General features: G+C 43.3%; 1 protein-coding gene across 1 annotated transcript in view; it reads right to left on the bottom strand.

Annotated features, from left to right (window-relative positions):
• me1 (malic enzyme 1, NADP(+)-dependent, cytosolic) overlaps window positions 1–13,344 on the bottom strand; it is a 404,589-nt gene that overhangs the window by 211,576 nt on the left and 179,669 nt on the right. Inside the window, exons 4-5 of the mRNA XM_073055771.1 lie at window positions 11,236–11,311; window positions 6,802–6,963 (exon numbers count right to left, since the gene is read on the bottom strand). Of these exons, the coding sequence (XP_072911872.1) occupies window positions 6,802–6,963; window positions 11,236–11,311 (238 nt within the window). The remainder of the gene's footprint in view (window positions 1–6,801; window positions 6,964–11,235; window positions 11,312–13,344) is intronic.

Genomic DNA, 13,344 nt, shown 5'->3' with positions numbered 1-13,344 from the left:
CACTACTTTATTGTTTCCTGTCGGTCACCTTGTGTACTGGCACTCGCATATCTGGCGTCACTTTATGGACATACAATTGATCTATGTATATAAGCTATCTTATGTATTTATATTTATTGTGTTCTTCATCCCATATGTTTTTTTTGTGCTGCACTGGATCCAGAGTAACAACTATTTCATTTTCCTTTGCATATGTGCACTGGAAACTTTAATCTTGAACCTTAATCTGCGTCCCTCCATTTTGTGCCTGTCTAAATATTTCTTAAACACGCCATCACGTCTACTTCCACAGCCACCCTCTGACAGGGTAAAAATAATACTTAACCCACCCATCTCATTTAAACTTAGGCAATGCAAGAAACGGCAGATGCTGGAACTGGAGTAACAAGTAATCAGCTAGAGGAACTCAACAAGTCGAACAGCATCTGCGAGGGGGGGAGTGTGTTCATTGAGAACACCTCCGTCAGGACTCATGCATGGTATTGACCCAAGCCAGGGACGATTGCTGCCCTCCCAACAGGTTCCTCACAATCCACTGAGTTCTTCCGTTATTGCTCCTTAAAGATTTCCCCCTCTCACTTGAAGCTCTGCCCTCTAATATTCAATATTTCCAACCTGGGAAAATTATTCTATCATACCTATGCTTCTCATACAAACCTCCGTGGATACTGCAGAGAAAACACAGAAAGGTTATCCAGCTACCTTTGCAGGTAATGCCCTCTGACCTAGGCAGCATCCTGGTAATCCTCTTCTTACACCCTCTCCAAAGTGCCTCCATTCTGCTTGTAATGGGTTGACCAGAGCTGCTCATAATATTCCAAACCATTATCAAAGATTGAAGCTTTTATCCGTCCCACTTTCATTGAAACATACAGTGAAACGTGTCATTTGTGTCAATGACCAACACAGCTCGAGGATGTGCTGGGGGCAGCCCGCAGATGTCGCCACGCTTCTGGAGCCACCGTAGCGTGCCCTCAACTCACTAACCCTTAGCCGTACGTCTTTGGAATGTGGGAAGAAAGTGGAGCATCCGGAGGAAATCCAGGTGGCCATGGGTTTCTTTTTCTATTATACATTCATTGGTTGCTTCTCAGTCTTTGCTTGTGTGTAGTTTTTCATTGATCCTATTGTATTTCTTTGTTCCACTGCAAGAAAATTAACCTCGGGTAGTATATGGTGACATATACAATACGCACCTTGATGATAAATTTACTTTTGAACTTTTAAATGACTTTATGTAAGTCAACAATGCACCAGTCAATGCTCTCAAATGCACCTCCTGCAAAAGCATAAAACAATTCCTTCAAACTTTCTGCAGCTTTTTAGTGGTGGAGTTAATGCCGGAGGGGTTCTGCTGGCAGCTTGAGGAGCGGAGAAAGAAGGTTAAATTTAAGTAGATCGTAGTTACCTTAAAAGGTAACTTGTTCACCTTATTGAACAATGGAAGAGCCTCAAAAGGGGGTACAGCCATTTCCAATCTTCTTATAAACACAAGGTGAGTGCTGATGAAGGGTCTCAGCCTGAAAAATCGGTTGTTTATTCCTTTCCGTAGATGCTGCCTGACCTACTGGGTGCTTTCAACATTTTGTATGTGTTACACCAGTCTTCTGTTGTTACTTTCAGTCTCTTGTGGTAAGGATTCTGTCAACCACCCCCCGTGCCTCCACAAACACAGGAGATGGCCCCAGCGAACAACGCCACCAAAGGCGAGCCCTCAGGACGTGACACAAAGCAACCTCTTTCACTTCTTTTTACTTCAAATTTGCTTCTGCCTCTGTGTGAGCCCGTAATCTACATTCTGGCAGCGGGATTTCAGGCCAATCAGGCAATCTGGCGCTTTGCTGTCTCGGAGGGCGTCCCTCAAGGCTGCGACCAAAGCATGCGGCATGGAGGCCAGGAAGCCAGAAGCCAGGGCACAGGCCCAGGATCCACTCCATCTCACACTGATCTCACCACTGAGGAAGATTCAAGCCATCAAAGCGTGCGCCCAGTGCGTCTACCAGCCTCCCGCTCGCCGCTGCCGCAGAAGGTACCTGCCTGCGTGTGGCGGCCTCTCGCTCTCTCTTGCTCGCTGGCCCAGAGGGAAGGTCCTTGCGTTCAAACGATCTCCCTCGCTCGGCGGATGGTGCTGGAGCACGGTTTAACCGACGTGGATTGTACATTTAGACTCTAATTCAGCTTTCTTATGTGTCTTTTCTCTAGCTCTAGTTCTGGTCCCTCTTTTTTTGTTAATACACTTGGGCAGTTGTTTCAGGATGGTCCGAGCTGAACTGAACTGATATACGTTTTTTCATTTTATGTTTTCGCGCTTCCTTTCTGCTTTTACTCTTTCTGTTGCCGTGTGCGCGATTTTTTTTGCACTGGGGGGGGGTTTGATTTTGGATGTTTTTCTTTGAATGGGTTAGCTCGATGTTTCTTTACCTTGTGACTGTGGAGAAGGTGAATTTCAGTGTTGCATACTGCATAGATACTTTGACAATAGATGTAGTTTGAACCTTTGAGATTCTGCAGATGCTGGAAATCCAGAACAAAATACCGAGACCCTTCGTCAAATTTTCGAATCAAGACCAGAATCTGAGTCCTGATGAGGGATCTTGGCCCGAGTTGTTGACTGATTTCTCCCATCATTAGCTGCTATCTGTCTGACCTGCTGAGTTCCTCCAGCATTTCACATACCGGCTTGTTTTGCACTGCATGATCTGCAGCGGAACTCCGCTGCGAGAAGCCGCTACATTGTAAATAATAAGAATTGAAGCTTTGCAGTTTATCCGTAACAATGTCAGCATTGTTACTGTTCAAGAATGTAGGGATCTTTATTTGGATGGGCACGTGTAAGGTCATATCAATCTCAGACAAATCTCTGTCCCAGCAAACTTCTGGACAAATAAAAAAAAAGATATCCAACACATCCCAGATTCCAGTGTCTGTGCTGTCTTGTGTTTGCACATTTTTATTGATTGATTCATAGAAGGCTCTCGTTTCCACTGGTTAGGCCAGCATTCTGAATCATACTTTCAGCACTACTTATAGTTTCATATGAGTACAAACAAGCTGGAGGAACTCAGCAGGTCGGGCAGCATCCATTGAAACGAATGTAAGGGGAAAGCATTATGTGTAGTAGAAGAAGGTATTATCATGAGAGAGGTGATAGGCAGCTGGAAGAGGAGGCAGAGTGAAAGTGTGATAGGGGAAGGGAGAGGGAGGGAATTACCGGAAGATGGAGAATTCAATGTTCGTACCACCAGGCTGGAGGCTACCCAGACGGTATATGAGGTGTTGCTCCTCCAACCTGAGTTTGGCCTCATCATGGCAGTGGCAACCGGGAGATCCTGTCTGTTGTGGCGGACGGAGCAGAGGTGCTCGACGAAGCGGTCCCCCAATCTGCGTTGGGTCTCGCCGATGCAGAGGAGGCCGCTCCGGGAGCACCGGATGCAATAGATGACCCCAACATGAAGTGTTGCCTCACCTGGAAGGACTGTTTGGGGCCCTGAATGGAGGTAAGAGAGGAGGGGTAGGGACAGGTGAAGCACTTACACTTGCAGGGATAAGTGCCAGGTGGGAGATCTGTGGGGAGAGACGTGTGGACCAGGCAGTCGCGAAGGGAATGATCCCTGCGAAAAGCGGAGAGGGGTAGAGAGGGAAAGATGTGCTTAGTGGGGTAATGTAATTGGGGGAAACATACATAATTCACAACCACCAATTATTCACTTCACTTTAAGAGGCTGGTCTGACATAATGATGTGAAATTTTTTTACCGCCCTTTATGTTCAGTGTTTGTTTGACAGTAAAGGAGTTGTTGCTGTTTTTTTTTAAACTTAAAATGCCTTTGCTGTGTCATTTAGGAAAACCTACACATGGAGCTGACATGAGTACGTAAAAATATACATATCTCATTTTTATTTGCACAGTTTGCCTTCTTCTGCACATTGGCTGTTTGTCAGTCTTTGCTTATGTATAGTTTTTTCATAAATTCCATTATATTTCAATATTCAAGATTCAAGATTGTTTAATATCATTTCCAGTGTACATGTGTAAAGGAGAACAAAATAATTGCTACTTCAGATCTGATGCAGCACGAAAAACACAATAAGATTTTAAAAGATCACAATAAATATAAATGGATACGATAGTTTATATACATAGATTGACTGTCCATAAAGAGACGCTAGGCACTCTGACAGAAAATGAAAAACATAGTGGTCATTAAGGGGGTGGAGGAGTGAGTTAGTGGGCTAGTTTATTTTTGTGTAAATGCCCACAAGAAAATGAGTCTCAGGGTTATATATTGTGACATAAGTACGTTGCTAATAAATCCACTTTGACTTTGACTAAATGGCCCTTGAATGGCATTCTAAGCCTAGTTGATATTAAGTCAGTGTTGTAGGTCCAGTGTCACTTGCAGGCCAAATCAGGGAACCGCAGTAGATGTCTTTCCATGAAGGACATCCATGAGCTACGAGAGATTTTACAACCGGCTAATAATCGGAAGGTCACCATACAATGTATAAATATGGATATTTGCTTCTTATTAGAACATAGAGCAATTTGGCACAGAAACAAGCCCTTTGGCCCACAATATTGTGCCGATCCAAGTAAATGAGTAATTAATTGGACAACTGAACTAATCCCTTCTGCTGACACAATGTCTATATCCCTCCATTTTCCTCATTCTTATGTGCCTATCTAGACATCTCTTAAAAGTCCCCAGTGTAGCTGCCTTTACCACCACCCCAAGCCAGACACCCATCCTTGCCCCTCACACCTCCTTTGAAATTACCCGCTCTCACCTTAAAAGCATGCCCTCTGGTATTAGACATTTCAACCCTGGGAGAAGGATACTGTCTGTCTACTTTGTCTATGCCTCTCATAGTTTTATAAACCTCGATCAGATCTCCCCCAGCCTCCGCCGTTCCAGAGAAATCAACCCAAGTTTGTCCATTATAGCACGTTCCTTCTCATCCAGACAGCATCCTGGTAAACCTCCTGCACCCTCTCTGAAGCCTCACCACCCTTCCTCTTATTATGGATTTAATTATTGGAATTTCTTTTCCACAACTAAACTGGTTTGATTTAGTGGATCTAAGATGTAGCCACAGGGCAGCTTCTTCGAGCTCATCTGTGAAACAGCTTTAATTTCTTCTCTTTAATGTCTCTCCTTTCCTTTACAAGGTGGATGGGGTACGGTCGGAGAGCTGCACTCAAACTGCGATTCTTCACGCCGGTGTTTCCTGCTCCCAGAGATCACCGACCAGCCATTTCTCGATATCCCAATGATGCCGCCTCAAAGAGGCACACCTTCCGTGGTTGTGATACCCCGCCGGTGCTGCCAGCTGAGGCATCACGGAAGAATGGAACATCACGAACATCAGATAGGCGGTCGGAGCCCTTTGTACTGGGGCGATAGCTCTCTCTTTCTCTTGATGGTGGGGGAGAGTTTCTTGTTGATTCTCAAATCGGAGGAAGTCAGAATAAAAATGATGTGGCAGACTGTAACATCGCTGCTCTCGCTGTGGTGGCATCTCTCTGTCCCGAGGAGGGAGGCGGGGGGGGGGGGGGGGAGGGAGGGGGAGAGAGGGGGGGGGGGGGAGAGAGAGAGAGAGAGAGAGAGAGAGAGAGAGAGAGAGAGAGAGAGAGAGAGAGAAGGGAAAGAGAGAGGGGACAGAGAGGGAGAGAGAGGGGAGTGAGAGATGGAGGGAGAGAGAGGGGGAAAATGAGAGAGAGACTGGTATGTCAAATTACTGGGTGAACAATAGTTCTGTTGGACTGCATATCAGATCATGGTCTCTCTTTGAGGGCTTTGTCATTGCTTGCTGGTTGGTACTGGGTGCTGATGCTTCCCGCTGAAATAAGTGTGGAGGGAATGGGGGAAAGACTGATGCTTTGCTGCTGTTTCTGCATGCGGGAGAGGGGGCTTCGGGGTTCTAATGATTTTCTGTCATTCATTCTTTGGGGTTCCCTTCTGTTTGTAACACACTGTAAGGTTTCACTGCTAATGTAATGGCTTCTCTGTAATGTTCCACTGCTGCGGTAATGGTTTCTCTGTAGCAGCAATGTTTGGGCTATGACTAGAGATAACGGGGGCTTTGGAATGTATGCTAGCTAATGAGAGGCATGTTGTTCTTTCTTGTGAGTCTGAGAGCAGAGATTTTGCGGTGTTTTGTCGGCGAGAGATGAAGAGGGAAGACATGAGTGGAGAGAGTTGGTAGACCGCCGGATGGAGTGGACTTGGAGCGGACTTGGAGCGAGGGTCCAAAGGTTGGCGACACTCGGAGGAGGTCGATGGGGGATGGATGGACGGAACCACGAGCTCCAACGTGCACACCAGACTGTTTTATTAAAATGGGCCCTTTTACTTTTTATTTTCTTTACTAACCCTATAGTCAGGTAAAATCTACAAAGTTCACTCGTTAAATTGCGTACGGTGTACTGTCTGATATTTTGCGGTGCGGGTTTGTAACCGGGCAACACATCACACAGCATCCACACAAACGAGATTTCTCAGTTTGGCAGGGCCAGAGGTCGTCTTCCCCTAGACGAACACGAGCTGGCCGAACCTAAGGGTCACATGTCTTTGTGAATGTCTGCAAAGAGTAAAAATTTCAGGTTGCATTCTGCATACATTCTCTGACATTAAACTGAACTAGTAAACCTTTGAGCTATTGATTCAAACTTGCTTCCAGATCAGTATCTCAAGTGTGATAGCAAATTCCGAATGCTTGAGCATCGTTGTCCCTCATTGCCAAGGAGAGATTAGCATCAGAACAAACAACATGGCGTTGCAATCCCTCAACTGCTGCTTACCTCGTTGTTGGTGCCAACGTCTAGCATCACGGGTAAACACTGCTGGGGTTTCACTCCGACACATGCCGTGTACAATGCCAGCTTACCCACTGGTATGCCCATTCCATAACTCCCAAGGTCACCTAGACCCAGAATACGTTCCCCATCGGTGACAACAACGGCCTGGAATTACAAGGGTATCAAACATCAGTTAAATAACACCAAAAAAAATACTCATCAAAGTAGGAAATACACTCTATTACATTACCCACATGCTACGTTTCCAGTCCTGACGATTAATGGTTGTAAGTGTATTAGCAATGCAGTTTAGTGACTTTGAAGAGTGATGTCTCTGGTGACCTGAAAGGTAACATCTTTACAGAGAGGACAGTGAGCATCTGGAATGAGCTCCCAGGGTAAGGGTTCAGACGGGTACAATCGCAACATTTCTGAAGCATCGGGATGGGTACACGGAGGTGAGGGGCCTGGAGGGTTATGGGCCAAACGTGGGTAACTGAGACTAGCAGGAAAATTGCAGAGCTCAGCTTCAGGGAGTAGGAAAAAAGGGCCTGTTTCCATCTTGCGTTACTCTGTGACTCTACTACCTGTCCAGAGTGCGGGTGACAATGCCTCCATGCACCGCCACCTGGCATGGAGGGGCCGTGACACAAGATCGGAAAAAGCTGCAGAAAGTTGAAAACTCAGCCAGCTCCATCATGGGCATCAGCCTCCCCAGCATCGAGGGCACCTCCAAAAGGGGATGCCACAACAAAGTGGCATCCATCATTAAGGACCCCCATCACCCAGGACATGCCCTCTTCTCATTCATACAATCAAGGAGGAGGTACAAGAGCCTGAAATCTCCCTCTCGACATTTCAGGAACAGCTTCTTCCGCTCCACTATCAGGTTTCTGATTGGATAATGAACCCATGAACACTGCCTCACTATTTTCCCCCTTTTTGTACTACTTACTTAATTTTTATATATATTTCTTATTGTAATTTTTCCAGCCAATATTTTTATTCAATTTCACATAGGAAAATACAGAGTTCATGAGGATACATATTATGAATCGAAAAAAAAGATAGAATAGTACAAAATGCACTATATTTAAATCATGCTATTATAATCACGGTACCCCATATTTATAATCAAATAAATGATTTAAATTGAATTGTAAGTTTTATTATAATCAGTTTATTAGTTTTATTATAAAAAAAAGAATCTAGACCCACTACCGAGATCAAAGCTGTTTTCTAAAAAAAACCATATCACATAGTGATTTATGTTAATAGCCAGCATCTGTACTTTAATGCCAGATAAAGATTTTGAAAATAGTTCAAGAATGGTCCCCACAATGTTTGAAAGTCTTGGTTAGAATCAGAAATTGAGCAGCGGATCTTCTCTAAATTTAAGCATGACCTAACGTCAGGTAACCATTGAGTGTGAGTAGGCGGAGCAACTTCCTTCCATTTAAGCAACACCGCCCTCCTAGCCATGAGTGAAATAAAGGCCAATACATGCAAATCAGATTACTCCAAAGTTATGCCTCTTTCTCCAACAATACCAAACATGGCAGTCAAAGGATTAGGCTTAAAATTTACTTTAAAAATTACAGAAAAAGTTTGGAATACTTCCCTCCAATATTTTTCAAGACTCGGACATGTCCAAAACATATGAATTAGTGAAGCTTTTCCATTGTTACATCTATCACAACAGGGATATATATCCGCATAAAAATGAAATAGCTTGCCTTTGGACATGTGAGCCCTGTGGATCACTTTAAATTGTAGCTTTACCAAATTTTAGGTTCTATTACTGGGCAGTCAATGTACAAAATCTTACGTTCTGGTCATACTATGTTAATCAGAAAGACTATCCAGTATGGGTCTCTTTGGAAGCTAATCCTGTTATGATATTTTCTATTATCTCTCTTCTTGGATCCTCTCTTCCTTTATCTTTAAATAAACTAACTGACAATTTGGTAGTTAAGCATACTTTGAGGATCTGGTTACAATTTAGAAAATATTTTGATTTATTGAGATTTTCCCTTTCTAGTCCAATTTTTACTAATTGTTTTTTTAAACCTTCTATGACCGATGTAGTTGTTAAAGAATGAGATAGATTGGGTATTAAATGCTTCCAAGATTTGTTTGTTGGAGGGAGTCTCTCTTCTTTTGAGCAATTGTCAGTTAAATATAACTTAACAAATACCCACTTTTTTTGATATCTAGAGATTAGAGACTTTCTGTGATCTCAATTACATACATTTCCTATGAGTCCTGTTAAAAACTTAATCGATGTAATTTCTAATTTGAAACCTTTTCATAATGGCTCAATATCCAGTATTTAATACATGCTGTTGGGAATGACAGAGGCTCCTTTAGACAAATTTTAAAAAGTCTGGGAACAGGATTTACAGATTTCAATTTCTAAAGAGACTTGGAATATAATTTTTAAATGGGTTAATACCTCATCACTATGTGCTCGCCACTCCATCCTTATTGTCATTTTAAAATAATTTTATAAATTATTATGTATTGCAATGTTCTGCTGCCACAAAGCAACAAATTTCGTGACATGTGCAGTGACATTAAACCTGATTCTGTTTCTAATTATGTCCTGGAAGGATTGGGAATGTGAGGTAATAAAAACAAGCACAAAAATTCTGCCAGGGTGTTTGCTATTATTTGACAAGGAGCCATGAAAAATCCTTTGAAAGCAGAACATAAGCAGAATGTCCCAGTGGCCAACCATTTTAATTCCTATCCCTATTCCACCCCAACATGTCAGTCCTCCATGGCCTCCTCATCTACCACAATGAGACCACTCTCAGAGTGGGGGAGCAACACCTAATAATCCCTCCAGTTAGCCTCCAACATGCTGGAATGAACATTGAGAAGTTGCTTAGGAAACTGAATGTTCTGAAGGTAAATAAGACACCTGAACCAGATGGACTACACTCCAGGGTTCTGAAAGATGTAGCAGATGAGATTGTGGAAACATTAGAAATGATCTTTCAAGACTCACCAGATTCTGGAAAGGTTCCAATGGACTGGAAGGGAGATAGGCAGAAGGATGAAAATTATAGGCCAGTTAGCCTGACTTCAATGGTTGGGGAGATGTTGGTCCATTATTAAGGATGAGGTTGTGGGGCATATGATAAAATAGGCCAAAGACAGTATGGTTTCCTGAGAGGAAATCATGCCTCATAAATCTGTTGGAACTCTTTGAGGAAATAATAGGCAGGATAGACAAAGGGGAGTCAGTGGATGTTACTTGGATCTTCACAGGCATTTGACCAGGTGACACACATGAGGCTGCTTTACAAGATAAGAGCCCATGGAATCACAGGAAAGAAGCTACCATGGATAGAAGATTGGCTGACTGGCAGAAGGTAAAGAGTGGGAATAAAGGGGGCCTTTTCTGGTTGGCTGACAGTGACTAGTGGTTTTCCTCAGGGTTTGGTGCTGAAACCAATTAATTTCACATTATATGTCAATGATTTGGATGACAGAATTGATGACTTTGCAGACAATACAAAGACAGGTGGAGGGGTAGACAATGCTATGGAAGCAGGGAGTCTACAGAAGAATTTGGACAGATTGGGAGATCGGGCAAAGAAGTGGCAGATCGAATATAGTGTAGGGAAGTTCAAGGAATAAAGGTCAGACTAATTTATAAACAAGGAGAAAATTCAGAACTCAAGAGGTGCAAAGGGACTTGGGAATGATTGTTCAGGAGTCCTAAAGGCTAACTTGCAGGTCAAGTTGATAGTAAGGAAGGCAAATGCAATGTTAGCATTCATTTTGAGAGGACTAGAACATAAAATAAGAGCAAGGGTGTAACGCTGAGGCTTTATAAGGCAATAGTGAGGCACACTTGGAGTATTGTGAGCAGTTTTGGGCCCGTTATCTAAGAAATGCTGACATTGGAGAGAGTCCACAGGAGAATGATTCTGGGAATAAAAGGATTAACATATGAGGAGCATTTGATTTCTCTGGGCCTGTACTCACTGGAGTTCAGCAGATTGTGGGGGGTGGATCTCATTGAAAGCAATTGAATACAGAAAGGCCATCAAAGTGAACGTGGAGAGAATGTTTCCTGTAGTGGGTGAGTCTAGGACCAGAGGGCGCAGCCTCAGAATAGACGGGCGTCCATTTAGAACAGAGATGAGAAGGAATTTCTTTAGCCAGAGGGTGAAGAAACTGTGGAATTCATTGACACAGACAGCTATGGAGACCAAGTAATTGGGTATATTTAAGGTGGAGGTTGATAGGTTCTTGATTAGTCAGGGTGTCAAAGGTTAGGGGAAGAAGGCAGGAGAATGGGGTTGAGAGGGAAAACAAATCAGCCGTCATTGAATAGCAGAGTGTACTTGATGGGCTGAATGGCCTAATTCTGTTCCCATGTCTTATGGTCCTATCAATATAGAGAAAGCAATACAAACATACCCGAATATCATTTTCAGGCCAGGACTTCAACACTGTAGCAATGTGGCCTCGGTCATGGATAGTAATAAAAAGACCCCTGGAAGAATGAAAAGCTTTGTTAAAGACTTGTTGTTAATATTGTGTCACAATTTAGCCAGCAAATCCCATTCTGTTATCCACTTTACTATCCCAATGTACTTGTGTATAGAACGACCAAATTCCGATTTATTTATCACATCCACATTGAAACTTGCAGTGGAATAAAAGTTATGCAAAGACCAATGAATAAACAAAACATTGCCATTGCACTCTGTTACACACTAACTATCGTTTACATGGACTGATTTTTCAGGCCAATTTCATGAAATATTAATGAAAGTGTGGGTAGAGTGAAGGTTAGTGTGATACTGTTACAGCTCCAGCAACCCAGGTTCAATTCCCGCCGCGGCCTGTAAGGAGTTGGTACGTTCTACCCGTGACTGCTGTGGGATTTCCTCCGGATGCTCCGGTTTCCTCCCTTAGTCCAAAGATGTACCAGCTAGTAGGTTAATTGGTCAGGTGGGTATGATTTGGCAGCGTGGGTTCGTTGGGCCGCAAGGGCTTATGAGCGTGCTGTGTTTCTGAATAACAGAAAATTTTAAAAATCAAGAAAGACTGGAAATCTGAAATAAAAACAAAAGACGCAAGAAATACTCGGTAAGTCATGTTACATCAATGGATGCTTCCTTAGCATGAAAAAAATGATTGTGTTCATATCTTTCAACAGAAGGCATCATTTAGAACACAGAACATTACAGCACAGTTACAACTTTTTAACCTACTCCAAGATCAATCAAACCTTTCCCTCCCACATAGCCTTCCATTTTCTACCAACCATCTGCCTATTTAAGAGTCTCTTCAATGCCCCTCATGTATTTGCCTCTACCGCCACCCCTGGAGGGTGTTAAAAACCACTATGTTAAAAACCTACCTCTGACTTTCCCCCATACTTTCCTCCATTTAACTTAAAATAATGCCCCTTCGTATTAGCCATTTCTGCCTTAGCTATCGACTTGATCTGTGCCTCTTATCATCTTGTCCACCTACATTACTGTATGGAGCTGAATTAGGGACCTCCTGCAGTAGACACCTGGAACAATACCATCGAAGATCCTTATGAAAGACTTTGAGGATCAGCTGGAAGGACAGACACACCAACACCAGGAGGAGGCCAACGTGAACAGCACCTCCACACAATAAAGCAAGACCAGCTCCAATGGATAGGTCATGTCATCTGGATGTCTAACTCACGCCTCCCCAGATAGATTCTTAACTCCCAGCTGAAGGAAGGTCGGTGAGCCCCTGGTGGGCAAAGGAAATGCTTCAAAGACAACCTCAAAAACAGCCTGAAGAAATTCAACATGCCATCTAAAAACTGGGAAGACATTGCACTCAATAGACACACACGGAGGAAATCTATTCAAGAGGGAGCTGCACTACACCAGAGTGACCTCTATCCATCCACCAACCACAACTACACTTACTTGTGCCCACACTGCACTGGTGAACGAGGATCCCACATCAGCCTCTACAGTCATTAGACAACCCCTTTGGAGAACATCTTACTCTACTCGAGTGATGGCACTACCAATACTGCACCTCTATCAAATTTGTTCATTTCAAAGTTCAAATTAAATTTATTATCAAAGTCACCATACATAACCGTAAGATTCATTTTCTTGCAGGCATCCACAGTAAATACAAGAAATACAACAGAATCAATGAAGGACCGCACCTAACAGGATGGACAAACAATCAGTGTGCAAAAAGCAATGAACTGTACAAATACAAAAATCAAAAATAATAATAATAAATAAGCAATAAATATTGAAGAGTCCTTGAAAGTGAGTCCATAGGTTGTGGCAGCAGGTCAGTGTTTTATTTTCCAATAAGAACAACATAGAAGTTAGAGAACACAAAGTACACTGCAGATGCTGGGGTCAAATCAGCACGTACAAACAAGCTGGAGGAACTCAGCAGGTCGGGCAGCATCCGTGGAAACGAGCAGTCAACGTTTCAGGCCGAGACCCTTCGTCAGGACTGATGAGGGAGGGGGCGGGGCCTTATAAAGAAGGTGGGGGGGAGGGTGGG

The sequence above is a fragment of the Hemitrygon akajei genome, chromosome 9, assembly GCF_048418815.1.
Source record: "Hemitrygon akajei chromosome 9, sHemAka1.3, whole genome shotgun sequence".
In the NCBI taxonomy this organism is placed as follows: domain Eukaryota; kingdom Metazoa; phylum Chordata; class Chondrichthyes; order Myliobatiformes; family Dasyatidae; genus Hemitrygon; species Hemitrygon akajei.
Note: the sequence above shows the minus strand (reverse complement) of the source record. Positions and strands in the feature narration are given on the sequence as shown.